Source organism: Anguilla anguilla, chromosome 7, assembly GCF_013347855.1.
Source record: "Anguilla anguilla isolate fAngAng1 chromosome 7, fAngAng1.pri, whole genome shotgun sequence".
NCBI classification, from domain to species: domain Eukaryota; kingdom Metazoa; phylum Chordata; class Actinopteri; order Anguilliformes; family Anguillidae; genus Anguilla; species Anguilla anguilla.
In genome coordinates, this window is record NC_049207.1 from 8771109 (window position 1) to 8798701 (window position 27593).

Here is a 27593-nt window from a genome sequence, read left to right on the forward strand (position 1 = left end):
GTATAAATGGATACAATGTAAAGTGCTATGTAAAAAGTTGTGTAAGTCACTCTGGATAAGAGCGTCTGCTAAATGCCTGTAATGTAATGTAATGTAATGAACAGCTCATTGTCAGTGCAATGCAAGGTGATGCTGTGTAATACTCAATGTCAATGAATGGATGGAAGCAAATCAGAATTTAAGTTTATTATTTATGAAGAACAAAATGTCAGTTATTGATTGTGTTTCTATTGCCTATTTAGATACGAGTTTAGTTAAGATTTAGGTTCTTGCCCAGTGACTATGGCTATGGTTAACATGTAATGTGGAAAAAATGTTCTTTCTGCCATAGAGAAAATGGTGTGCAAAGGCACAATGAAGTTGAGGGCAAACATATCCTTCCAGTAGGTTAAATCTTTCATGAAGTATTTGTTTAAGGATAGGCTGTAATTAACTGTAATGCCTCTTGCTTTTTGTGTGAATTGAAAATGGTTTCTTACTCCAAATGAGCAATAATACATTTAACTTCAAATTGTAAAATGATGTGAAGTATGGCAACCCTTTGGATATTTATGTCTGCAGAATCTTATGATTTCACTTCTGAGCCATAATTGTGTGCGCATGGTACACACATAGCTAACTACATTTAGGTAGCTTTTTAGCTGAAACCATAACTTTATTTCGATATTCCCATTACTGATAATGCCATGGCATTTTATTAAGCAGGTCTTATTACAAATATTTTTGTTTTTCTCTCTTGTTTGTTCCTTATCTCAGTGGTTCATTTAGTGAATTGCATATGTGGCAGTACATTTTCACAGGAAATTATGGGTTTATCTAGCTTTTAATCTTACAGTGCTGTGGTAAACTGAAAATGTAATGTGAACCAGAAAATGTCTACGTGATGCGGTTAGTAATGAACAGCCTCTGCTCGAATGTTGTTCAAAAGCAAACCACTAAAAAAACTCTTTGTCAGTTATTCTTGGGAGGCATACGCCTCAGACTGTTTGATGGGCTTGTGTTGAAAACCAGACATGGGGGGCTTTTTTTTTGTAAGACTGAGGTTTCAAACTGCTGCAGCAAATGCGCATTTTTGCGGTGTCAGGGCACGGGGAATACTGTTCAGCATGCTGGTATCTATCTGTGCACATGCCTGCGACGCACCATTTTCCCGAATCACAGGACAAGGTAAATTTACTCTTATCATGGATTCGTTAAAAAAAAAAAAAAAAAAGTTTTGAAAAAGCACTCTTGCCAGTGCCGACTGTGGCCAGCAGCCCTGCAGGCGTGGTGCACAGTTGGCTTCGTGTCGCCCGAGGGATATATGGGAGGGATTAAGTGGACAGCGATAGCAGGGTTCATTCCTCAAGCGACCCGTGTTGGCTGTCTGGGCACCTGTGGCTTCCTCTCTGTGCACGTGTACGATTAGGTCTCCTCCACCCTCACTCTGCTTGTGTATGTTCGCCGTGTGAAAAGAAGCAGCTGGCTGACACAGCGCGTTTTGGAGGGGGAACTACGAGTTGACTTTACTCTCCAGAGCTGCCAGCAGAGATCATATATGACCATACTTGTTCCAAGTAGTCCTAGCAGATATTGCAAATTGGGGTGGGATTGGAGATGCCAAGTTTTTACTACTACTGCTACTGCTACTGCTGCTACTACTACTACTACTAAATATTATTGCAGTCCTTCTTATAAAAAGCAGCATCCAGGCATTGGCAGGGTTTCTGGTTTTGACAAGGAATAAACTGGAGCCTGCCGCACACACACTGTTACTTTGTTCAAACATAACCCTGGGGGCTTGTTGCTGCCTTTCATTGCAAGCCAGTGAGCAGTGAACAAGTAGCCCTGACTGGTATTGTTGAATTATGGCATGTGTCTGTTTTTTAACTGAAAAATGGCAAAACGTGAAGAAGAAAAACTAAAAGCAATTGTGCGCTATGCCTAAAAGCCATTTGGCAAAACAAGAAAGTAGGCCCGTGCAGTGACATATAAGCCAACTGTCTGTGTTGCTGATAATCAGGCCTGGATGCCTTCACAGAAATACAGTGCCCTCCAAAAGTACGGGAACTGAAGTGAGATTTGTGATTTTTTTCCTATATACTTAAGCCATTTGGGTTTGAGATTAAAAACAACACGATCACTTTCAGAACAGGGATTAGATCAGTCGGCAAAGGCTAATTTTTTTTTTTTTTTAAAGGGGCCAGCTTGTTTCATTCATATGAAGGAAATTTTTACTTCAAGAAAAATATATTAACACACTTCTTGTTTGTTTTTACAGAAAGAGGTGTCCAATCACCAGACCCTTGGACACCCCAATAGGAAAGCACTGCTGTAGTAAAACAGTTACTGAGCATTTATCTGTGCAGTGAAATGGATTAGTGGAGATCACTGTTCTCTCCAAAAACACCTTTAGCAATACACAGCTTCATACCCCTCTTAACGTCATAGCCTTCTTTGTGGTAGTGTTTCGTGCTATTGAGAAAATTAGAGGTTTCAGCTCACAGTATGACTTGACAGATTTTAAGTAGTGGGTACCACCTGTCCGCCTGTCACATGGATCTTCCTGTGTCTCTGTTGCTCTCTCAGGCTTCTTTCCTATTGGCTGTCTCTCAAACTGCTCTGTGCAATCAGGGTGCTAAAGAAAGATGTGTCCTCGAATGAACTGGGGAGTGTTGATAAAGTGGCTCTCTCCCCTTTGAAATCCGTGGACTCAATGCTTCTTTGAATTAATTGAAACTGTAATGAGATCACAGTGTATTTTTCCTGTTTAAGCACCATTACAGGATTTCTGTATTTTTTTTTTTTAGTATTTCATATGATATATGAGCTATATAAATGAAATGATAATGATAAATGTTATATTTAAACTACGCTGCATGTTGTGGACACAACATTTTATTTTACGCTAATTTATGTGCTCAAAGTCTCCGACAACCAGCTTCGCTCTATCCAGCCACGTTAACACTGGGAAACCGGACTGAACTGTACTGTACATAGGCAAGAACAGGGTAACACTCCCCAAAAATACATGGGCAACACGAGAATATACAGTTTTCTCTAATGAGGATAATAATAATGGACTACAACAGGCTCAAAAATAGTGTTCACTAACCATAATGGATTGTAACATGGTAGTGTACAGTATTGTCTGGAATTTACATATTACAAGAGGATGATATATTACCGTGTATACAGTATATATGCAATGAGCTCCATAATGTTTGAGACAAAGAGACTTTTCTCTTGATTTGGCTTTGTACTCCAAAAACAAATGTAAGACACTGAAAGATCAAAGAAGCAGGAGTAATTATTTTGTTGTGGTTCAAGTCTGGGTCATTCCCCGTTGTGACCTAAAAAAAAAGAATATCTGAATATCTGTGTTCATAAAGCACAGTGTATTTTTTCCCCTTGTGTTTTAGTAATTGATGTGGAGTTTCCCAGTAGAAGAGAGGGACTCTGTAAAAGAATCACAACAATACAAATGGCCTTCTGAAGGTTATGGATATAGCTCTGCCATGGACTACACTGTACAGTAACATTTATATTGAAATTGTGAAGTTTAAACTTTTTGGTAGTTTTGCCAGTAGAATCCAAAAAATACCCTGAAAATCGCACGCTCATAGCAGAGCTCATTAGTGAAGGAATGGCTCCACCGCTGTGCGTTTCACCCACAAGGTTGAGCTTATATTCCTCCCTCACCAATGCAGTGGGTGCTGTCACCATGGCAACAGCGCTGCACCTCTTGTTTGGTGATAAAGAAGAAGCACGATGTATCATTTCGACTCTCTGTTCCAGAGACTGGAGATTAATTGCCTGTCAAGTTGATGAAAGAAAGTTACTTTGTTAATTAGTGAATTGAGTCACTTTCATTCTGCCAACTCTGTGGGTGTTTTACCTCTTGTAATTAAAGATACCACTTAGAATAACGAACAGCTAATGGCGTTTAATTGCACTATTCAATACACTATGCATATGAAGTGCTATCTGGCTGCTATTATGACATCCAAAAAACTGAAATAGTTTTCTGTTAAACTAAATCCATTTGCTTCTTATCACCACGTGATACTATTTCTAACTGCATTCCAGCATAATTAAATTGAATTCTTAAATTAGAAGAGCTTAGGTGCAGCTTGCTTAGATTAGACCAGAGGCAGTATTCGGTATTGACTGCAGTTTAAACGAGCCTGTGTCCCAGCTCTCACCAAAGATGTCTAATAAAGACAATTACCTGTCTGGGGGGATGACAGGTTTAGTATAATCTGGTCTCTTGGAATCTTTAATGCGCACCTGGGGTCTCTTTTCAGAAAATGATCAATATTTCACTTTGCTGTTTCGGAGATGCAATTATTTTAATGCTTTATGGAAAAAAATTAACTCCGTGCTGAAGTGTGTGCGCATAATACCTAAATCCTTTCCCCAATTTAGCACCCCTCTTCCTAAATCTTTGATGGGCATAACCAGTATCCTCCTCTAGATCATTGGGTATCTCTAAATGTTGTCATTGTCCCTAAAATGAGAACATTGTAAGGGCTAAGTATGCAGTAGAGAGAAGCAGGAGGTTTTGTTTTAACTATTTTTGTTCTAGTTGAATTACAGAACTTTGGTGAATTACAGGAGCTCCACAATTGTTTGGAGCAGCATTTATTTGGAGCAGATAGCAGATAGCACGTACTCCAGGTGATCCTGTTGGTCATACTAAATTGTCTGACCTCTTTCATACACTCTACACAGTGGATCTGGTGTCTGATGTAGTGCTGTGCTTTGAGTGTGACTCCTCATTGCAGCTTTGTGTCTTGTCGTGTGATAGATCTGTCCAATATACTGGTCCCTTCCCAATATGCTAGTCGGCATAATGAGAAGCAGGCATCACTGCATTTCCCATGAGGCTGTTCTGTGATTCAGGTGGGGCTGTGAACAGATGCAGTCGTCCCAGAGCTTGCCACTAAGAGTGGGACACAAAGATTGGAATACTCTGTTTCTGATGTAGGGCTACGCTTCAGTTCAAGTTAGGATGGCAGTGCCACTGTGGTTTCACAGCAAAAGTGAGAACTCATATCTGCAGTTCTACACAGCATATCTGCTGGTGTAGAAAGAGGAGCTTGAGAGGAAAGTCGAAAAAGTTTCAGGTGGAGTGTGTAATAGATTGCAGGTAGCTCTATACAAGTGTGTCAGTAAAACGAATATGACATGATGTGACGAGGCGTTAGGATTTTGCTGTGGCATTGAGAGAAAGCGCAGCAGCTTTTCACTGACTGCAGTGCTTTCTGAAAGGCGCCCGAGCCCATGGAAACAGCATACAGCTCTACAGATGTGTTGCTGTCATTTTTTTCTGTACAAAAATGGTGCCATGAACCAGCAGTTAAACTGTATGGTAAGAGACCAAAATGTGCCTGATCAGTATTCCTAACCTGCCATACTGTACCTCGTTGTGAAGAGTGAATCTCAGATTGAGATGCTGTTCTTGTAGTACAGAGGGGGGGGTGGGCCGCAGGGGGAAGAGTTAAAGGAGCCTTGTGAAATGAAGGAGGTGTACATTTTGTTTTCGGAAATCACTTGGTCCTTGTTTAGTTGGCTACGTTTGAATCATTTGGATAACCTTTGAAATTCATATGGGATTTTAAATGACTATGTATGTTGTTGTTTGGTTGTACTGGCACCATACTGTTTTCAGTGGTAATTATAAACATACATTATGTTCTAATTAAACGTTGTTTTTAGGATTATTTATTTCCTGGCAGCATTTCAAATTTTTCCTCAAAGAATTGGCCCTGGGCCACCACGTTCAATAACTTGGTGACTAACTCGGATTTGCTGAAAACCAGCTGCCACACCATCAAGCTCCCTCTAAGCAGGGCAGGGACCCGCGATTGTAGAAACACGGCGAAGGCCTTGTTATTCCGTCGCCTTGTTTTTAGGTAGCAGTTTCTATCTGTCGGTCTGATATCCGCGTGCAAGCCTGCACAGGCCCGGTGACAGTTAAACTCTCCGAAGCACAAAGCTTTTCTGACCTGCGAATACCATCCAAGAATACTACCGGCGTTTAATGAGGCTGTCTCGGCTCCCCGTGGCCAACATCCTGTCTCGTGAAGAATGCCTTATCTCGCTGTGGCAAATGAGGCTTGATGCCCTGAAGGTCAGGAAGGTCATCGCAAAAGAGATGTGTGATAAAATATCTCTCGCTCGATAGACGCAGCGATGCAGGTATTGTTGATGGCAGGGTTGTTTCAGCGTAAGGAAGTGTACCTGTAATTGGTACTTAGAGCTGAGGGGGCCCGAAAGGAATGTGTGCTGAGTTTCGGGCCGGGTCAGGTTTTATTTCTTGACAAGGAATTGGGTTCGGGGGTTGGCAGTCGTTCTCTTCCTCTTTGGAATGCATCCGTGTGCAAATTGAAGGTGCTGTGATGTCCTCTGCGTTACACTGCCAGGAAAAGTAGCTGCAAGGGCAGCCATTTTGCTACAGTTTGTGCATTTTTATTCAAAGCTCGCACTTGTTCTGTGCTTGTATCGTTACATATAAAGTTTGGAAGGCATAACGGTCTCTTTCTCAGGCTTGTGGTCTGAGCAGGAGAGTGTTCTTTGGTTAACCTTGCACAGATATTCTATCACACTTCCAGCTATTTTTAGCAATCGACCGGTCGTGTTTGACATGGTAAATGCTTATTTCCTTTCTCTTGCCTCCCACTGCCTCCATTTATTTTCTCACACTGGCTAATACTTCCTGTTTCACGTCACGTGACCATTCTCCATAATGACCTCCTGACCAGTCCCAGCCAGTCGCATTCTCCATGCTTTTCTTGGCTTTCTGTGTCATTTTGAGTCTTTCCGTCTGTTCTCTCCTTGTTACAGATGTTTCCTGCATCAATGTCTTTCTACACCACCGCCTTCATCACATCAGAGACAATCTCGGTAGTTACAAGCCATTGGTCTCGCTGTCCTTTACATCAAAGTTTTTCCCTAGCCTCATTAGACTTCTCATGAAGGCAGATGCACAACATTTGATCAGCTCCATGTCATGTCACATCCAGCCAGACTAATTTTCTCTCTCTCTCTCTTTCTCTCTCTCTCTCCCTCTTGCTCTCTCATCTTTCGCTCCCTCTATTTCTCAGGTCGTGTGCATGGCTGCTTCGCCACATGGTCCTTTCTCGCTCTATGTCTGCTGTTCTCATTAGTGCACCCCCCCGCCCATGTGTTTGTAGTCCGACTTTAGAGACTGGCTTTGAGTGCCCTGCTCCCCCCCCCCCCCCCCCCCCCCTTAAACTTGCCGTTGTGTTGACATGCCAGACAGCACAGGGGCACCCTTTCTAGTACCTATAGTTGTATTTTAGAAGGAGAAATTTGTCTACCTTGACATGATTCGAACACTGTTTCTTAGCTACTGTTTCCCCTGCCTGCTCCACTCATATATACAGTAGCTCAGGTATCACTTCTGTAGAAAACACTGGTCTATACTACTTGTTCACAGGTACAGCAGGCACAACACATTTTTATAAACATTCTTAATGTATATATATATATATATATATATATGAAATCTCAGAATATTTTATTCTCTGAATTTGGAAGAACAGGTCTTAGACCAGGCCAGTCTTGTCACTGCGACTGTACTCTGTTGATTCAGGAGCGCCCCCTTCTGAAATGTGTACATTATTATTATTATTATTATTGTTATACATTTGGTGCCATCTGTGCACTAGTGCGCATATCTCATTGAAAGCACACTGTTACTGTAATGTGCTCAATTTTTCTCCCATTCTAGCACTTTCATTAATTTCCTTGGATGCTACATTAACATGACAGTTCTGAATTAAGTGTGCACACAAGATAAGCAGGAAAATGATGCCTTAACAGACTTAAATAATGGATTACATTTGGAATTTACATTTTACCGTCTGTTTATGCATACGTTTTTTTTTTCGCAACAAATGACAAAAAATTCAATAAAATGATCATCACAACTGCTATTAGTCTTTGTATCAAATGTTTCACTGGTATAACACACCAGCACTACAGCATGCATATTTCATAAGCAGAGTACCTGACCACAGCAACTGTCACTAGCTTTAACATATTCCTGGCCTCATATTTCCTTCAGGACTTCAGGCTATATGCAGTTCATTCAGTTCTTAACCCGAGCATAAATCTGGTGAATTGCTGGTAGTGCGTCAGCAAGGGTCTCATCTGTGATTCAGGCCTCATGTGCAAGGTCTGTTTAACCGCACTATCAGTCCCAAATGGGGTTCTTCTGTTAACATTCCCCCTTTTTTCTTTGTGTGTTTTGCCATCATCTGTGACACGTGTGTCATATACATCATTTTAAACTATAATATGAAACATCGCTTGCTAGGCCTTGTGACCACACCAAAACTCTCAAATAAATGTTTTGCTTGTTATGTTTAATTTATGACAAGTACGGGTTTCGGACCACCATCGTGTGACACAAATGGCAGTGCGTGAACCCAAAGCTGTAGATCATATGCCTAAAGGGAAGCTGTAGGACCACAGTGTGAGTGGTGGGGAAGACAATGTGCTTTCTTTACTCCTTTCATTACTCCAGTAAAAATGGCACATTGGAAGCCCAGTTTTGTAAATGCTAGCATGCGGAAGGCCAATTTTGTAAATACTAGCATGTATAATGATAGCGAGTTGTGAGAATTTTTGTAAAATGCAGTTTGAAGGAGAGCAAGCTCTAAAGCTTCTTTAAAAACAAGGCAGGAGTGTATGTTCACCATGTGATATGTGAACTCTGAGCCAGTACAGTTCATCTAAACCCTGAAAGGTGCACATGTGTGTGTGCGCATACGCGTGCGTGTGCTCATACGCCTGTTTCTGTGCTTGCGTGTATGTGTGTGTTCGTGCGCATGCGTGCATGTTGGTGTGTGTGTGTGTTTGTGCACGTGTGTGTGTGTGTGCGCGCCTGTGGGAAGTGGATATGGGATAATGAGAAACGTGTTGATGCTTGTGGATCCTCATCTTCGGTTTGAGCAAAAATGGTATATATATGTTATGTCGGCATGCCAGTTTCAGTTAAACACTTTTCAGTTTGATATTTGCTCAGTCATAAATTATCTTAAGCATGATCCATGTTTCAGTTTCTCTTTAAATCATATCTTAGTTAAATAATGTCTTCATCATGGCATATGCTCCCTCTTTCCTGCACAGGAAATACTGGTGATCTCTCCCCCCCCCCCCCCCCCCCCCCCCCCCCCCCCTCGCCCAATGCTGGAACTGTTGTTCAATTCTCAAATTCAAGAGATAGTTCATCCAAAAAATAGTTTTTTCTTAATTTTTCTATGCTGATAATTATATCTATCTTAAGTATATTTTCCCTTAGTTCATTAAAACTCTCCACAAGGCCTGTTAGAATGGACAAGAATTAATAGAAATATATAGATGAGGAAGATTCAGGAAAGGTTGTGCTTATTATCTCTGAAATATCAAAAATTCCAGTGTTTGCAAAAAAGAATAATTTGGAGTCTGTGTGTGTGCTGTTTCAACCACGTCCATAAAGAAATAACTTTAAATTTAATGTTAAATTATCTCTGCTTCATGAGAAGCTTGCTAGCAAGCCGGAGTGGCTGAGGAGTCGCTCACGTTTCGTTATTATCATGGCAGGTCAGGAGCAACGGGCTAATATCCCTCCACTTTTGTTTGACTTGCTTCCCACAGCTGCTGCTGCAACCTTCCAGCCAGTGCACACAACATCTTTACACCTTTCCAGGGAGTCCGACACCGTGTGCGGTGCCTTCGACGGTGATTCACACATCACCGCTGCGCGAGGCCCTAATTAATTCTGAAACCACCGTTGAACTTCAAGTCGCTCGAAAGCTAACTGAGGCGACGCGCGCATGGGTTTACTTTTCATTCAGAGGGTCAGTGAGCCGCGGCGACGCTTTCAGCCACGCCTTTAGGATAAAGCTGGCAGCCCTAGCAGATAGCCCTCATTCTTAAAGACCGCGGAGGTCGAAATGAGACGAGTTCATTTTACATTGCAGTTCAATGGGCTGTGCCGTCCTATGGCTAATAGATTTACTGTAGGCTGCGTTTAGATACGCCGCTGCATTGTGGTTTGTGCCCTAGACATTTCCATTCCTCAATAAGCGACCTTAGATTCTTGTTTCACTGTACAGTACTATGCCACGTTTTTTTTATTTTTTATCCACTAATATTATGTTAATAAAACATCCCTGTAATTTATGGATACGTTTTCTTGACACAAATTAGTTCATGCCATTAGCTTCCACACACATCACTTCAAATAATACTCTGCTAATTCTAAAAATGAAATTGACATTGGAAGGATACTATTCTTACCAATGAGCTGCACGGTGTCTGCATTGAACCATGATATGCCAGAGAGATATTCTAGAGAATCTGGAGAATTATCATGATTCTGTTAGCGTACTGAGTCAATGTGTGTGGGCATGGGCATGTGATTTTTTCTGCTCTCCCTCCTCCCTCCACAGCTTCGTTCTTTAATTGAGGAGCATATAACTCACATTTCTTTTAAGAAGGAATACTGGAGCGCCAAGACTTCAATTAATTTCTTACCTCAGGTGTTTTTGTGATTAAGCTAACCGTATCGTGCTCCAGGCAGAGCGTACGCTCTGTTTCGGTGCTCGGCAGGCCACCGTCCACGCCCACATTTGCGCTCCTCGCTGGTGCGAGTGGAAGATACCGCACATGGATGTGCTTTCCCACTGATGGGACTCACACTGGATGGAGGACTTCACTGTGCTGAGCAGCAGGCAGCTTCTCACTTGGCTATCTGCTCAGGTGAGGGGGGGAGATGCTGTTAGACTTTGGGCTCTCTTCTCTTCTCCTCTCCTCTCTCCTCTCTCCTCTCCCGCCTCTCCTCTCCTCTCTTCTCCTCTCCTCTCCTTTCCCACCTCTCCTCTCCTTCTCTTCTCTCCTCTCCTCTCCTTTCCTCTCTCCTCTCCTCTCCTCTCCTCTCCTCTCCTTTCCCGCCTCTCCTCTCCTCTCCTCTCCTCTCCTCTCCTCTCCCCTCCTCTCCTCTCCTCTCCTCTCCTCCTCTCTTCCCTCCTCTCCTCTCCTCTCCTTTCCCGCCTCTCCTCTCCTCTCCTCTCCCCTCCTCTCTCCCCTCCTCTCCTCTCCCCTCCTCTCTCCTCTCCTCTCCTCTCCTCTCCTCTCCTTTCCCACCTCTCCTCTCCTCTCTCCCTTCCTCTCCTCTCCTCTCCTTTCCCACCTCTCCTCTCCTCTCCTCTCCTCTCCTCTCAGCCTGTGCTGACCCATTGCCCGCCCGCCCCAGGGGAGTGACGCGACACCATCTTCACTTCCTCTGCTGACTTTGGCAGGGCCCCTCTCGCTGTCATTGGTGTAATTGGCTGGGCAGATTTACAGCCCTCGTCTGCAACGCTCTGCAGGTTAATGCCGATCACTGATCACTGATACCGCATTCCTTAAGGCAGGGCTGCCTCTCTCCTGGTGTGAAAGCATATCGCTATGCCACCGCGTAACACGGGGCTGCAGAATTCAGAAAACTGCAGAAATACTGGCATTCGGTCTTTAAAATCCTGTTACAGGATGCTAATTTGCTTGTGTGTTCTAGATTTTTTTTTAAACGAACAATGGAATAAATGCAACTTCATGATTCTTATGATCTTCGTGATATAGTATTCATAGCGTACATATCTCAAAGTCTTGGTATATGCTGGGTTTGATTCTTATTCTAAGAGTCTCAGTTCTGCTTTTTATGGGTTCTCATCAAACACCCATTTTCCAATGGATGTATCTGTGACCAGTATTTTATCTGCAGCCTGTGGTATCCACTGAATGCTCACATCTATTTAGATTGAGGTGCTTGTGTGCATGCCCTTAGTCCAGGACTGGAGTTTTCCCCAAAGAGCATGGCTCCATATATTGCTTTCTCTACCTCTGGTCAATTTCTGTTGTCAGTAATTGCAGCCCGCGCCTTCCGTCCAAATTTATTTCTTTGGTTTTTCCACCTGATGCTGAAGAAAGGAACATAGCTTAGAAGTTTTTAAACCCCAACCAGAGCTCGTTTGTAGAAGTAGCCCATGGCTTATATGTGCAGTTTCCTGAGCTGAATCAGACTAGCACAATAAAAAGAAGGAAAAAAAAAAAATTTCAATTAAGTGAGACAGCTTTGTCCCCGCTCTACTGAGGAGAAGGTATATAAGAGCCTCAGACTTCTGCTCTGTCTCAGGCTAGTGCACATTTGCCCTTACTCAACTTACAAGTAAATGGAAGCATCACATTTTTTCTTCACAAACTCAGTTTGGTGAGGTCATTTTGGTAGTTTCTGAACATGCACCATTTTGTTAGTGGAAAAACACATTTCTTGCCTTTAATTTCTAGTCGGTGTTAATGACAAATGTTGATAGGGTCCCAGCTTCAGTTCTCCTTGGGCAAGATTCTAGTCTCAGAGGCTCCTGCCATTGTGTTGTCCTGTTATTTTGCTGGTGGTAAAGACAGTCATGAAGTTGCTTGAGAACTGCCCTCTACAGACTTTTACCTCTGATGACACCTGTCTGTACCAGTGATATAGTATTTGGCATATACCATGTGACCGGATGACCCTGGATGTCTTAATGTCTATGGCTCAGGACATGTTGGACTAAGATCTATGCTTGTGTTCCATTGAATGCAATGAATGATGCAGGCTCTGTGAAAAAAGGGGAAATAGCTGTCAGTCCATTTTCCGTGTGTGTGTGTGTGTGTGTGTGTGTCTTTAAGTTCCTGAAAGGAAAAGACTGTATTATTGATCTGCATTCATAGCAACACTTGCTCTGGGTTCAGGCTGCAATTGCAATTGTTAAAATGAGGATCTCTGAAGAAAGAGGCTATCCATCCTCATGTTGCTCTCCGTCTTTATCCATGTCTGTCTGTCTGTCTGTCTCTGTATCTCTCTGTATCTCTCTTTCTGAGCTGTAACCTGAGACAAAGCCTTATTAGAAAATTTTCTTACAAGAAAATGATGAAAGCAAGATGAGACACATTGAAGCAATATGTTGAAATGTTTCCAAAATTAAAATTTTGGCGGTAAAGATTTCGCTAGCTAAATGATCGATGATAAAATAGGTCCATATTAAAACAATATGTTGATGTTTTTACAAGCACAAATTTTAGTTGTAAACATTTTTCTTGCTATCCAATTATTACTTTTTTCTGATCTCGGTCCAAGATCGATGTCGCCCAAGCATATCCAAAGACAATCTAGTGTTTTTCATCCGTTGCTGTGAAACAGCTTTGAAAAAAATCCTTTCAGTTTGCAAAGTTGTAATTCATGTGAATGGTAATATTTGGCAGGAGAGCAAAGGACAACAGTGCTACATTCATTGCTGATTGATTCCGTTCAGAAGCGGTTGGAAGGGACTGGCAGAGTTCAGCGCATTGCTGGGAGCCTTTAGTTGTTTTATGGAAGTTGGCACTGCATGAGTGGTTCTGTTTGAACTTGTGTTAATGGATGCAATTCAAGAAAAGCAGTGCCTGGGTGCTAGGCAACATTAAACCGGCTCACCCCCACTGATGACCCAGGTCTTTTTAAATAAATGATGCTCCAGTCCTGTTCCTCTCTGGCAGTGCCCTTCGGACGATCAGTATTCAGTACACTGTTTTCCCTGGTCATGCAGTGAAGCAGTTTGTCTTGTTGCAGAGTGAACGGGTCAAGTGGAACCATGACAGTGAATGGAGCAGTAACTGTGAATGTAACAGTGACTGATCGAATGTAACAGTAACTGTGAATGTAGCAGTGACTGATAGAACGTAATGGTGATTACGAATGGAAAAGTGACAGGTAGAATGTAACAGTAACTGTGAATGTAGCAGTGACAAATAGAATGCAACAGTAACTGTGAATGGAGCAGTGACAAATAGAATGTAACAGTGGCTGTGAATGGAGCAGTGACAGATGGAATGTAACAGTAACTGTGAATGGAGCAGTGACTGATAGAATGTAACAGTAACTGTGAATGGAGGAGTGACTGATAGAATGTAACAGTAACTGTGAATGGAGCAGTGACAAATAGAATGTAACAGTGACTGTGAATGGAGCAGTGACAAATAGGATGTAACAGTGACTGTGAATGGAGCAGTGACAGATGGAATGTAACAGTAACTGTGAATGGAGCAGTGACTGATAGAATGTAACAGTAACTGTGAATGGAGGAGTGACTGATAGAATGTAACAGTAACTGTGAATGGAGCAGTGACAAATAGAATGTAACAGTGACTGTGAATGGAGCAGTGACAAATAGAATGTAACAGTGACTGTGAATGGAGCAGTGACAGATGGAATGTAACAGTAACTGTGAATGGAGCAGTGACTGATAGAATGTAACAGTAACTGTGAATGGAGCAGTGACTGATAGAATGTAACAGTGATTGTGAATGGAACAGTGATGGAATGTAACAGTGATTGTGAATGGAGCAGTGATGGAATGTAACAGTGACCATGAATGGAGCAGTAATAAAGGAATGTGACTGGCAAGTGAATAGAATAGTGATAGATTGACACAGAACAAAGGAAAAGGAAATGTGTTTGATAAGTGGAACAGTTAGAGAAAAATGCAATGCACAGTTACAGAATTATTGCAGTGGTTAAAAAGGGTGTTAATGAAAATCACAGAACAAAAGATTGATTAGCAAATGTGTGAGTATTTTGGTGACAAAGTCCTGATCAGTGCCAGTGAATCACTGTCAACAACCAAGGTGACATAAATATTGTGAAAATCACAGCACACGCAGAGAATGTGATTGATTACCCTCAAACATGAAGGCATTCTGTTAAAGGCATTCGGTATATCGTATAGTATAATGAAAGTTCAAATGCATTAGAAATGGAACTCGTTAGTTGCTTGGCAACTGTGTGCCAACAAAATTGAAATGATTTCCATTTACAGAAATAGGGTCTCCCACTCCCAAGTTGTAAAGATCAGGGTTTATAATTAAAGTGAAGATGCTGCATGTGAGGGATGCGTGTTTTTATCTGGTTATTAAACACCGGTGCGTTATTAAACTGAAGCTGTTGCACATGAGAGCAGTGTTAGGCCCAGCTCATTTGAGAAGCTCAGATGAACTGGTTGAAACCTCAGAACATAAGTTCTATATTTAAATGAAATATTTTTGCTCTGTAAAATCCTTGGAGGCATAAATTCTGTATGTGCATGGTGTTCCATTTGAATGTTAATAGGTGCACATACCTTCATTTAATTTATTCAGGAGCTCAGGCTGAGTGTTATAAATTAAGTAGAGGGTATGCTGGTAACTGAAGTGTGATCTTTGTTGCTGCGGAAAGTTTCATATATCAATAGCGTTTATTAAATGCTACTGTTCTCCACATTGTACACATATATCCAGAGCATTTGGTAACATGGCAGTGCTTGGCATCCAATGCATATATCCAGTAACATTGCTCATTATTCGGCTCAGTGGTCTTTAGCTGTGAGGACAGAGCCAGACTGCTTGTAATAACAGGCCATTGGACCAAATGGGCAATTACCCATAATGCAGCTTTCTAGCTCCATGTTAAAAATGCAGCCAAATCCAGGAAATCTCAGCTAGATTAAAAATAGCCATGCTTTAGTGCTTTTTATGTTTTTTTTTTTCCTAATTTCAAAATCATTGCTGCAAACTCTGTTATCAATTTGGGAGCGCCCAGACAAGCATGTGTTTGCCTCTGATGCATGCAGAATGAGTCACTGCTTCTTATGACGCCACATTTTGCAAGTTAGAGTTACACAGATGGCCATCTTCCCTCACAGTTTGAATAAGGCATTTTATGAGCAGATTAACAGTTGGACTTGGCCCCCCGATCGACCAGCGTGGGTGAAATGCCATCACCCTGACTAAAACTTTCCCATCCCTGGGCAACGCTAGAGCCAATCGTGCATATGTCCCCCTGCACGGTGGCCAGGGATAGCCAAATTCACCTTTGTTTCTTATAAATGCACTGACAATGACTACAAAAAGAAACAGTCCTTTTGCGTTTTACATTACCCATATCAGTGGTTTGAGGCTTGTGAGCACAGTCACAGGTAAGTGTGCTGACCTGAATTACAACAGATCTCCACCCCCCCGCCATTCCCTGGGGAATGCTCAGCATTCCTGGACCTGGGCCTAGTCTGCCCCAGAAGATATATGGCCCCTGCTGTGGCCCATAAGTGCTGGTGGCCAGCAGGGAGAGCACCCCGAGACAAAAGGGGGTCGGCATCACCCCACCAGGGCTCCAAACACCTGTGAGCCATGTTTGTGTGTTTGTGTGTGTGCGTTTGTGTGTGTGGGTGTGTGTGTGTGCATGCGTGCGTGTGTGTGCGCGTGCGTGTGTGTGTCGGGGGTGGTTTCTTGTAGGAGTTATGTCTTACCCCTGACCCTCACCCCAATTCTGATCATCGCTCTAAAACCCTAACCCTCACCTATTCCAGTTAGCCCAGGGCAGCGTGCTGTAGGTCAGTTCACCTCTGCCATCAAAAGAGGTCTATTGTTCTCATTCAACTTATTGTTACATTCTGGTGCAGAGTGACCAATAAATTATTATAAAGACTTGAGGGGCTTGGAGCTTACTGAGCGATAGCTGAGAGTCGGCTGGGAGTTGAGCTCACAGGAGATAAGGGAAAATCATGCATGCTGCTGTGCATCTGGTACAACAGGGTTTCATTTTTGTTTCATCCTTTAGACCTAATGTATTATGCATTGGGTGTGCACTACATAATGCTTGAGAGCACTCTGGTTATTTAAAACGGCGCTTTCATCCGAACCTCCTCCATCGGGGGACGGTGCCTGTGTTCGTTTTGGTTTTTTGGTCCAAGCTGACACAAACAGCAAACGTTTTTTTTTTTTTTTTTTCCCCCGATTCGTTTGCCGTTTGTGGCAGCTGTGATTTCTGGCCCTCTCCTCTCGCGATTCATTTTCGCCAGTTCTCCGGAGCTTCAAATACAGATTTCCCCTTGAAGCTACCCCGCCCCGCCCCCCTCTGGGTGCCAAAGGAGGATATATGGCTTCCAGAGAACATGACCACGCTTCTGCAAGTTCTGCAGGCATTTTCCTGTGCGCCAGACCAGCATTCCAGCCCCCGAAAAGACGAGCGGGAGAGAAAGAGAAAGGGACCGAGCACTGATTGAGAAAAGGCTGCAGACGCACCCCAACAGGGCCAGGCAGCAAACAAAATAAATAACGGCCCTCTTGCCTGGAGTGCAGGACACCGGCAACTCCACCCTCCAAACTTTTTATGGCCCCTGGAAAGGAGAGAGGCTCTCTCGCTCACGCTCGCACACACACCCACACACCCACACACTCACACACGCACAACGCACGCACACACACACACACACTTGCCCACCGTACTCCTAAATCTCACACAGATTCCCACACCACTTTGTCTCGGATCCCGGCGCCTGCTGACGGGTGGGATTGGCCGGTGCGTACTGGAGGGACCCTGCTTCTGAAGGAATACCGCGCTTGTTTCGTTCACCTGTGAACTGCGTGCACCTGGAGCACCTGAATGGATACCTGCACCTGGACCGGGAGGACAGGCTGAGCACCGTGCTGGCGTTGAGGTGAGTGTGGGACGGCTGGTGTGCAGCTGCGTCACCTCAGAACAGGGCTCTGCTCCCCCAGCTCCGCTGGGCTGCCTGTGAGCACCGACCAGTGCACAGGCACTGTGCTACTGCGCAGTCTCATGGACTGACACAGAGAACTGGGTTGTGTGGTCTCACAGACTGAGCACAGAGAACTGGGTAGTCTCAGGCTGAGCACAGAGAACTGGGTTGAGTGGTCTCAGACTGACGCAGAGAACTGGGTTGTGTGGTCTCACAGACTGAGCACAGAGAACTGGGTTGAGTGGTCTCACAGACTGAGCACAGGGAACTGGGTTGAGTGGTCTCACAGACTAAGCACAGAGAACTGGGTTGAGTGGTCTCACAGACTAAGCACAGAGAACTGGGTTGACTGACTCTTCATGTATTGCGTTAAGCTAACTGGAGAACGGTTCCTGGAACTGCTCCATTTCTGCGTGCTGTTGCTCAGAGCTGTGAAGATATGCGCTGAAAAAGCAGTAAAAATCTCTGCTGGTAACGTGGCTGATCTTTCACGCTCGTGTCACTGAAAGCCTCGCACTGCTGTGTATGGAAGCTCCAAAGATTTGTGAATGACTTCAGGCTTAATTTAGAGGGGTAAATGCCACAAATTACAATAATACGCCTCTTTAAAAGAAATTAATACAAGTATAGCGGCACAGAACGTATTACAGGTATTATTTACAGAAGGAAGTGCTCATATGGTCTACAGAGAAAGTCAAGTGTAGTGCATCTTGTAAAAAAAAAAAAAAAAATTTAAAAACTTGCTGACGCTATACTACACAGTGGTTCCAAAAGGGCATATTTCATATATAGCACTGTTCTACGCACCCGTGCCAGTTCACTGACATAATGTAAATTAATATTGCTGCATGTTCTTGAATAATTAAAAGAGATTTTTGCGCTTTGGTAAATGCTTATCAACAGATTAATTATAGTCAATGAGGTATGAGCATTCTTTTGGTAAAAAAAGAACATAAAGCAAATAGATAATAAAAAAAATAATTTTAAGTTTATAATGAGTTTTTAATGAAAAGTGTCATTACCCAATGTCACAAATTCTCCTGGAGGCTGTAATAAATTTGGGTGGACCAAATTTACAGTGGGACTGACTCCATGTGAGAGGGTCAGTGTGACCGAAGCTTCTGCCTTCCCATCATCAGAAATTATCCTTTCCAAAGTGCCTCCAAGGAAACGCTGTAAAGTAGAAGTATGTACTGTAGGATGTACAGTAGGGCCTGTAGGTCATGTGGTGTAGTGGGGCCTCTGGGAATCGTTGTTCCTGTCACTTTGCCCTCTCACTCTATAAATCTAGTCCAAACAGCTGCTTTTCCTCCTCGCAGGTTAATGCCGGTAAAACCCTTGAAGAAACCATTTGTGAGAAGGTCAGTTAATCAAAGCATTAATGGCCACTGTGCTGAAGCTGACGTTACACACTTCCGCATAACTGTTTACAGTACGGCGAGCTGACTCCTCAGACTGTGATCACATTTGTTTCTTTGCTTGTGAAGCATAAAAGACAACACAGTTTGCTAACAGGTTGTATTTTCTTTTTTGTGGATACTGTGTGAAAAAGAGAGCTTGTGTTTTAGAGGAAATACTTAGCTGCGCACTTGCGACTGAGAGGGAGTAATGCTGACAATAGGCTTTTCTGGAGCAGAAGCATCAGCATTGCCCTAATTTAAACAAATCGGTGTAAATCGCTCCAGTAATTCTAACAAAAGGAGAAGCACATATTTACACTCAGCTGGCCCGGTTCCAAAACTGCCCACTAGCTTAGAGGCGCTCAGCTAGTTTAAAAATCAGTGCGGTGAGCACATTTCAGTCTCAGCGGCTGACAGGGCAACTCCAATGCATGTTAACTTTAAATGGGTTTATGGCCATCAGTCATGCATGCGGGTACTGTTGGTTTGATTGGCCTGCACCTCAGTGCTGGCCGTTTCTCTGTTGAGATGTCGGTTGGCTTATTCAGTTAGCTTAGGGGAAACCCTGGCCTGGTCGGACTCTGCACCATCTTTGCAAATTCAGTGAAGGATTGATATGCAACTTAGGGGGAAGAGAAAGTGGAAGAAAGAATATCATTTTTTTTAACCTAAGATGAAATGATTTATCAGCGCAAGCTGCGTTTCCGTTGAGCCTGAACCAAGGAACTCTATTCGGAAAAGTGGTGGCAGGGGTCAGATTTATAGTTTGGAAAGTAATTTCACTGACTGAGAGCTAAGGCGTGACTGAACAGACAGCACTTAGCCCTAATTCCTGCCGTTGCGCACCTGGAAGAAGGGGAGAGAGGTGGTAAAAATGTGAGGGAAAGTGAAAGTCACGTACTCATTTAGGTTTGTGGGGAACCAGGCCTGCTGTTTGACTCCGCCCCTGTTCAATGTCTACCTAAATTAATTCAGTGGCTACAGGGTTGGGAAAAATAGGCGCGACTACATCTTACTCGAGCTGACACTGAAATTAAATCCCCGCTTTTATGCTGTTGTCTGCTGTCAATCATGGATAAAGAGAGATACGAGAACCTGTGTTTGAGATATAATTGTCAATTAATTGGCCCTGGCTTTTAATGAAAATGAAAAATGCTTTTTTTTTTCCTGAAAATGGTGGGATATTCACCATTTTACGAAATATTGTAACAAAAACAAAATGAAACCTCCTTGTTGACCTGGCACTGAGGGAAAGTCAAAGACTTAAACACAATTTTATTCTACTAAAGGTGTAATGAGTTTAAAAGGTATAACAAAATGAAGGCACGATTTTATGGTTAAAATTGTTGGCCATGTCTCAAGGTAGCCTGTGCTATATGAAAAGTTTCAGATTTTTCCCCCTGCAGAATTACTTAAACATTACTTACATGATATAGTACAATTCTCCAATTAGAAACCTTACAGGTTTAAATTTGTAGTTATTTGACAAGCTTCAAGTCTGCAAAAAAATTTGATAATCACCACCTGTAGGGCCAAAAGTATTGCTCATCAACACTCAGAAAGGAATGCTCTCTGAATACACCCTCGGAAAATGAACCAAATTTTGCTTTCCTTACAAACCCTTCCTTATTCAAGGACTCCCATCACTTCAATCTGTCAGTTGGTCCAGAACCCAGCTACGCACTAATAATTTTAACTGTAATTGGCTTCAGGACAGCATTGCTCCTGCATTATTGCGACTAAATAATAAAGCACTGTAAATGTTCTTTTTTTTGAAGCAGCCAGACAGTAAAATGAAATTGAAAATAAGAGTTCAATGACAGCTTAAACATACATTACAGCACAGCGTAGCATCTCTTCCCCAGCAGAGATAAAAAGAAATCAGAGCTGGGTCTTAACCAAATGCCAGCCCCATCTGGCCATTTTTAATATCCTTATTATTTGGCAGGCTTTCTTGTCAAATTAAATATCATTGTCACTTTTCATAAAATATGCAGGCAGTGAAAATGTAAGTTTTGCTGCACTATTGTTGACTGTAACCACTAGTGTTGTTACTATTAAAGTGTGTGTTGTTTATTCTCTGTAACTGTGTCAGACTAATAACTCCTGTAAAAGGAAATCGGAGAGGATAAGGAGAGACAGAGGAGGGGGGGGGGGGAGTACATTGTGAGCTGTAAATTGGGAAAGAAGAGACAGGGAGGCGGGGGTGGTGGGGGGGGGTCGGGGGGGGAGTAGGTGCTGAGCTGTAAGTTGGGGCGACAGAGTAAACGTTGGAGCCTCAGGTCAAATCTTTTATCACTGCCCCAGAATTCCACAGCTTTTCCCCCCAAATGGGAGGAGTTTAGGAAGCAGCGGTATGCCCTTGACATTCACGGACAATTTGACCTTGTCTTTACGCTGCTCCACTGTACTGTCAGGAATGTTAGCATTACCTCACCTCTGGCCCCTACCTTCCAAAAAAAAACTGTTTTTCTTTGGTTTTGAGTGCAATTGTGTGTCATGGTGATGTCTGCTTGTGTACATCAAACAAACAGCTATGACTTAGTGATAACAGGCCTACCAAAAAGCAATTCTCTGTCCCCCACTAGACCTGAAGTTTTAATGGTCTCAATGGGGAAGAAAGCTCCGGTACATTGGGCAGAACGAAGAGGTCACAGCGAGGCTGCTGTTATGAACTGTTACCATTGTGAACTCAGTGCCCGAGTCCCATTTAAAATAATTTAAAAGTCATTTAAAGGACTCTATGGAATACCAAAAATGAATATTTATTGTCAGATCCCCCCAAAGAGTCTATGGAGGCATCAACCAGTGCAAAATGATAAAAACACAGTTGTAAAAAAAATGTTCAGCCTCAATAATCGCATAGGAAATTAACAGCACGGAGGAGGACTATGCATGTAACTCAAAAGGCAGAGGAATGAAGGAAAGAAAGACAAGGGAAAGAAAAAGTGAGAGTGCAGAGGTGAGTTTGAGGACTGTAGCACATGCCACAGTTTATACAGGGGAACATGAGGCAGCTTGTCTGCTTTTGAGAAAGAAAGAGAGGGAGCGTGGCTGCAGGAGCCAGCAGCAGTTGGCGAGCGTGGAGCTGAGACGGCACAAGCTGCTCTGTGGGATCCAGGTACAGCGACCGTTCTCTCCATTCAGGGGAAATTAACTGCAGGAACGATGGCGGCGGCCTGGAAAAGTGGTCAATTTGCGGGACTCGAGGACGCAGCGGGGCTGTAGGCGCCCTGCTGGTGTTCCACAGGTAGGACATTGCTGTTGTTCTTAAGTTGGGGAAAAACTCAAGCGGCATTTAACCACTGACCGTTTGTGGTAGACGAGCTGGCTTTGCATATAAATACTGCAAATCAAACGAATGGAATTCACATGCCTAACGACTTACATTTTTCAGTTTTCGCGTATTTAAGAGAGCTACTTCGCACATTACGTTGTCGTTGTGTAGTCAGTCACCTTGGCGCTGATTGGGTCCGTTGGCACGGATTGGGACCGCACACTGATGCGGGTGTTGAATGTCTATAGATGGTTCTCATTTACACCGGAAGAGAACAGCTGTCTGTGGTGTTGCCACGGCCTGCTAAGCTGTCTGCATTCTCAACCCTTCTTGGATTTCATGACTGTAATCTTTCCTCGTCTGACCGCACTCTGTCCTCAAAGGCTTTCTTCTGACTGCTGCTCCATCTCAAGGTATCAGTTACCCGGAGATCCTCTCTGAGCAGCCCGCTCAGGGTTACTGTGTCTCTCTCTAGCAACGGTTGGCACGCGCGCACTGCTTTCAGGACACGGTTAGCGCCCAAGCCTGGGCTTGTATTTGAACACTAATAATAATAATAATCCCCGAATTAAATGCGACATCGTTCTGCTGCTCCTGCCAATACGAACTCTGCCGTATTGAAATATAGCATTTGGGATGATAAGATCAAATAGGATCTCATTTCCCAGAATTCAGGCACGCTCACGATTCAGTTTCGATGAATGTTTACCTGGGCAGGAGTCCAGGAATACTATGTCAATTTACGACTTTTCTGAGAATTCCCGTTGTGCTTCTTTATTTGTTACTCTGTGCTGTATTCCCCTTATGGTATTGTTTAAGCCTTGTGTTAGTCATATGTAAGATGTACGTAGATATTAAAGGAGCCCCATGCAGCTCATCCGTATTTTCAGTGGGGTGAAAGCATGTGGACCCCGATATCAGGCCTCAGTCTTACACAAATCCATCGCACTGCTCCAGCTGTGTCCAAGCTGAGCACCACGTAACGGGACAGCAGGGTGGTTTTCCCGGTCTGTGGGCAAGATGGGGATCCGTTCCACCTCTTCCCATTGTCAGCCCCAAAAGCAGATAGGGAGTAACTGTGAATAATGATAATCATCATGATTATAAATATTAAAACCAGGCAAAAAGAAACAAATACAACACATATTTCAGCAGTGGATTTAATTTATAATAAAATATATAGTGCCGAAAGATGGCCAAGACTACATGGCCAAAAGTATCTGGAAATCGAACATCCAAGATCAAACTAAAAAATGATTGGCATTAATATGGAGCTAGTCCACCCTTTGTTGCTATAACAACCTCCACTCTTCTGGGAAGGCTTTACACTAGATGTTGGAGCATTGCTGCAGGGATTTGCTTCCATTCAGCCAGAAGAGCATTAGTGAGGTTGGGCACTGATTGGGTGATTAGGCCTAGCTCGCATTGGCTTTCCAACTGATCCCAAAGGTGTTGGATGGGTTTGAAGTCAGGGCTCTTTGCAGGCCAGTCAAGATCTTCCCCATCATTCTTGACAAAACCATTTCTATATGGACTATATGTGTGTTGGGGACATTGCCATGCTGAAACAGGCAAGGGCCTTCCCCAAACTGTTGGGGAAGCACAGAATCATCTAGAATGTGATTGTATGTTGTCGCATTAATATTTGCCTTCACTGGGACTAAGGGGCCTAGCCCAAACCATTAAAAACAGCCCCAGACCAAGGGAATGTCCTGATACTTTTCATCATACAGTGTATGCTGATGAAATGCTTAATATGCATATGCAGTAGCATTGTGATATCTTTCATTTCTCTTTCAGATAACCGGGGGGGAAAAAATAGATTCTGGGCACACAAATCAGAGAGGAACTCCGAGAGAAGATAGGAGCGCTGGAGAGGAAAGGACCTGGAAGAGAAGATAAGAGCGGCAGCGGGAGAGTATGGATTTCTCCCGCGTGTGGGTCTTCGTCCTGTCTCTGTCTCTGTCTGGCAGAGCGGTCACAGCACAGGCCGAAGGTACGCGCTCTTCCCCCCTGTCCCGCTCACTCGCTAATTCGTCATCTGGCGAAGAACAGCCAAGGTTATTGGATAAAGGGTGTGTGAAACGATGCTGGCTACTGTTTGTGTACTGAGGATGTTTAATGTTTATCCAAATATTCGCCTTTTTTGTCGTTTGAAGTTTAGAACTCAAATAATGAGTAATTCATTTCCGTAAAATTCTTATTTGGTGACAGAAAAAAAACCAAAAAAATTATTATGGACAGGAAGGTCAGTGTAGTGTAATGATTAGGAAACTGGGCTACTTGAGATGCTGTTGATTTGTGAATATAGGCCTTTTCTTCAATTTCACTAATTGTAAGTTGCTATGGATAAGAGCATCAGCCAAAGGCCTGAAATGTAAAAATTTAAATGGACTTGTAACTCAATGGTTGTGGGTTTGAGTCCTAGCTGGAATGCTGTTGTTGTGCCATTGTACATGGTATGCTTTGCCTCCTGAATACAAGGAGGGGATATCAGACAAATGGACTTCTCTGAGATTGACCAATCCTGCTGGGCTAAGCTATGCTCCTGCTGGTAGCAGTTACGTTTGCTGGTCTGCTAAACTCCATCATCGCAGCACAGTGTAGAACTGTTTCACATAAACAGGGAGAAAGTGAAGTGCAAAGTGTAAGACACAGTACAAACATTTATGGGCAAAACAATTCAAATAATATCTGAATAAAGATAGCCTATGATCCTACTATCAGATCATTTGTGTGTATTTAGTCACCACTTTTAATTTTACTTGTGACAATTTTAGGCTGTGTGGAAATAAATCCACTTAAAATGGCGTAAACACGAGCACTGCTGGACCCAGAGCTGTCCCTCCGCCACATCAGCTGGACGCCTGCCAATTAAGAGATCCATGCATCTCAGAACACCCTCATTAATCCGTGTTGTTTTTGCACCAAAGTGAACTGCAGCCTTTGTGCCGTTGTTTGTTTCCCCACACGGCGTCTTAGATTTAGACTCCTGCTGTCTGGCGAAACGGCGCGCAGGAATCTGTGAGAAATCGCATTTCCATCGCACGTGGGCTTCACAGGGCTGCAGGAACAGTATGCTGGTATTTCCCTGCTAAGTGCTTTCAGAGGTTCGCTGTGTGTGTGTAAAGCCTCCAGAAAACATCCAAAGTTTTTAGCCCTCATAATAATTCTTCAGATGTCAAGAAATAACAAGAAACATGTTGAGAGTTCAAGGCATCGGGATTGTAGAAGTATGACATGTGCGGGTTCCCCTTTTATCTTTTTCCTGACCTGGAAATGGTTGTCTTCCAGTATTCCACGGTCAGAGCTTCCAGACGCTTATTGGATAGCTGAAGGGATCGTCCACAAATAATGGAGACTGTCTGTGGAGTCAAGTCATGTATCAGCTTGAAAGTAACCTGAAAATGAGATTCATTTACATAGCAGTCGTTGATCAAGCTCAACTGAGGGAGTCCACAATTAAATCAACGTCTGCTTTCCATGCAAATTTACATGAGCTGCAGTGCTTTTACTTTCCTGTGTACACATAGGGATTTGCAGTTGAGAATTTTAGCCGTGCATGGAAACCGTTGGAGTCACTGAAGAGAAGTGAACTGAGGGATTTGTCCTGACTAAACCTGATTGCGTTTGAAATCTGTGGCACACCTGGATGCTTCAGGTAGTGCACATCTGCATACCTTCCGCGCTAGGTAAGCAGCGCAGGTATGGCGTGTCTGTCAGTAGTGGCTCCCATGCTTGAAATACAGGGGGCTGAATTCTTACCTTCAGAAACCGCTCATTGTTTTCAACCCAATTCGTTTTCCTCGATTAACAAGCCAACCGAATAATCTTATGCCCTCTGGTATGTAATTGCACCTCTTTCTTTTTACATTTTTATGCAAATGTAGTGACAGTTTAATTTAGTAAAATTTGGCATCATTTTTACAAAGTTTATGAATTAAAAAGGTAGATTCTGTTATATGCTATTCCATTCAGAAACATTCATCAGAAAAATGCCTTTTCATGCTATTTACTGCAGATGACTTCGGTCTTTGCTTCATCAGCATGTCCTAGTTGTGGGCGCAGAATACCAAGAGTACATTTTACATACCTGGAAAAAAAAACATTCATTATTTATCAAATTACTTGCTTCGCTGGTAATCAAGCAAAGAAAAAAAGAGCAAATGTGTTGAGAATAGGGACCAGATTTTAGGCTAGTGATTATATTCCAGCCTTATCCATTCTGCCACTTAATTCATAAGCCTTACGCTGCATTGTAGACCTCTATAGGTTATCAGTGCTGTGTGCACTTCATGCAAGTTGGTCTGCAGGTTGTACATATTTTGTGGACACTACAGAAAGAGCTCCTGTGTGGGTTATGCGTACTGTCGACGCCACAGATGTGTATCTCAGCAGGTCATGAGTCCTCTGTGGACACTGCAGATAGGTCTCTGCTGGTTATCAGTAAGGTGTGAACACTACGCTCTCTGAAGGTTATACGCATTCTGTGGACACTACGAGTTGAATCTGACAGTTATCAGTAACTGCAGCTTAAAGGGTCTCTCACTGCAGGGGGCTGCTGGGGGGCTCGTTTTGGTGGAGGCACCATGCAGGGGCGTCTGGATGAGCCCCTCGGTCTCGGAATGAAACCCGACTATGACCGGTAGCTCGAGCGGGTGATGCTCAATTGGCCATTGTGTTGCCCATGGCACAGGAGGGTTCAGTCAGTTAGGGGTCTCCATTTCATTGCTCTCTAGTGACCCCCCCCAGTTGATCGGGCACCCGTGGACTGCATGCCAAAGCCGCGTGCGATTGGTCTTCCTCCGACTCCATTCCATGCAAGCTTACCTGTGGTCTGCGGTGTGAAAACAGGCAGGCTGGTGACACTGCGTGTGTCAGAGGAGATCCGCAGAGGTCTTCACTCTCTCGATTAGGCCGCAAGCACCTCTAAATGTGGCAAATATAAAAAAGGGGTCTCTGCAGGTTATCAGGACTATGTAGTCACTATAGAACTAGAGAGTCTCTGTAGGAAGTCAGCAATGTGTGAACACAGGTGGTGCTTCTAAGGGTCCTGAGTAACTCCTAAGATGTGTTTCTGTTGGTTTTGTATCATTTGTACTCCACAGATAGAGCATCAAGGGAAAGAGTTTTGAAGGAGTCCTGCTTCACAGGAGAGAAGGACTGCAGAGTCCTCATATTTCTCTCCTGTGGGTTTTACACTGCATGCCGCCTGAACATTTCTCCCCCTGGGGGGGACGGGACAGTTGTAAACATTCACAGGACAAAATATTATGGGCCAACAGCTCGTGACCTGTGTTAAGGAGCTTCTGGGCTGAACAGGGGGTGGGGGTGGGGGTGGGGGCGGGAGAGATCCTGCAC

General features: G+C 43.4%; 1 protein-coding gene across 1 annotated transcript in view; it reads left to right on the plus strand.

Moving 5' to 3' along the window:
- The first annotated feature begins 16879 nt into the window (after window positions 1–16879).
- The window catches only part of col7a1l (collagen type VII alpha 1-like), a 90264-nt gene continuing 79550 nt past the window's right edge, over window positions 16880–27593 (plus strand). Inside the window, exons 1-2 of the mRNA XM_035426179.1 lie at window positions 16880–17513; window positions 24033–24228. Coding sequence (XP_035282070.1) covers window positions 24153–24228 — 76 coding nt within the window. The 5' untranslated portion in view covers window positions 16880–17513; window positions 24033–24152. The remainder of the gene's footprint in view (window positions 17514–24032; window positions 24229–27593) is intronic.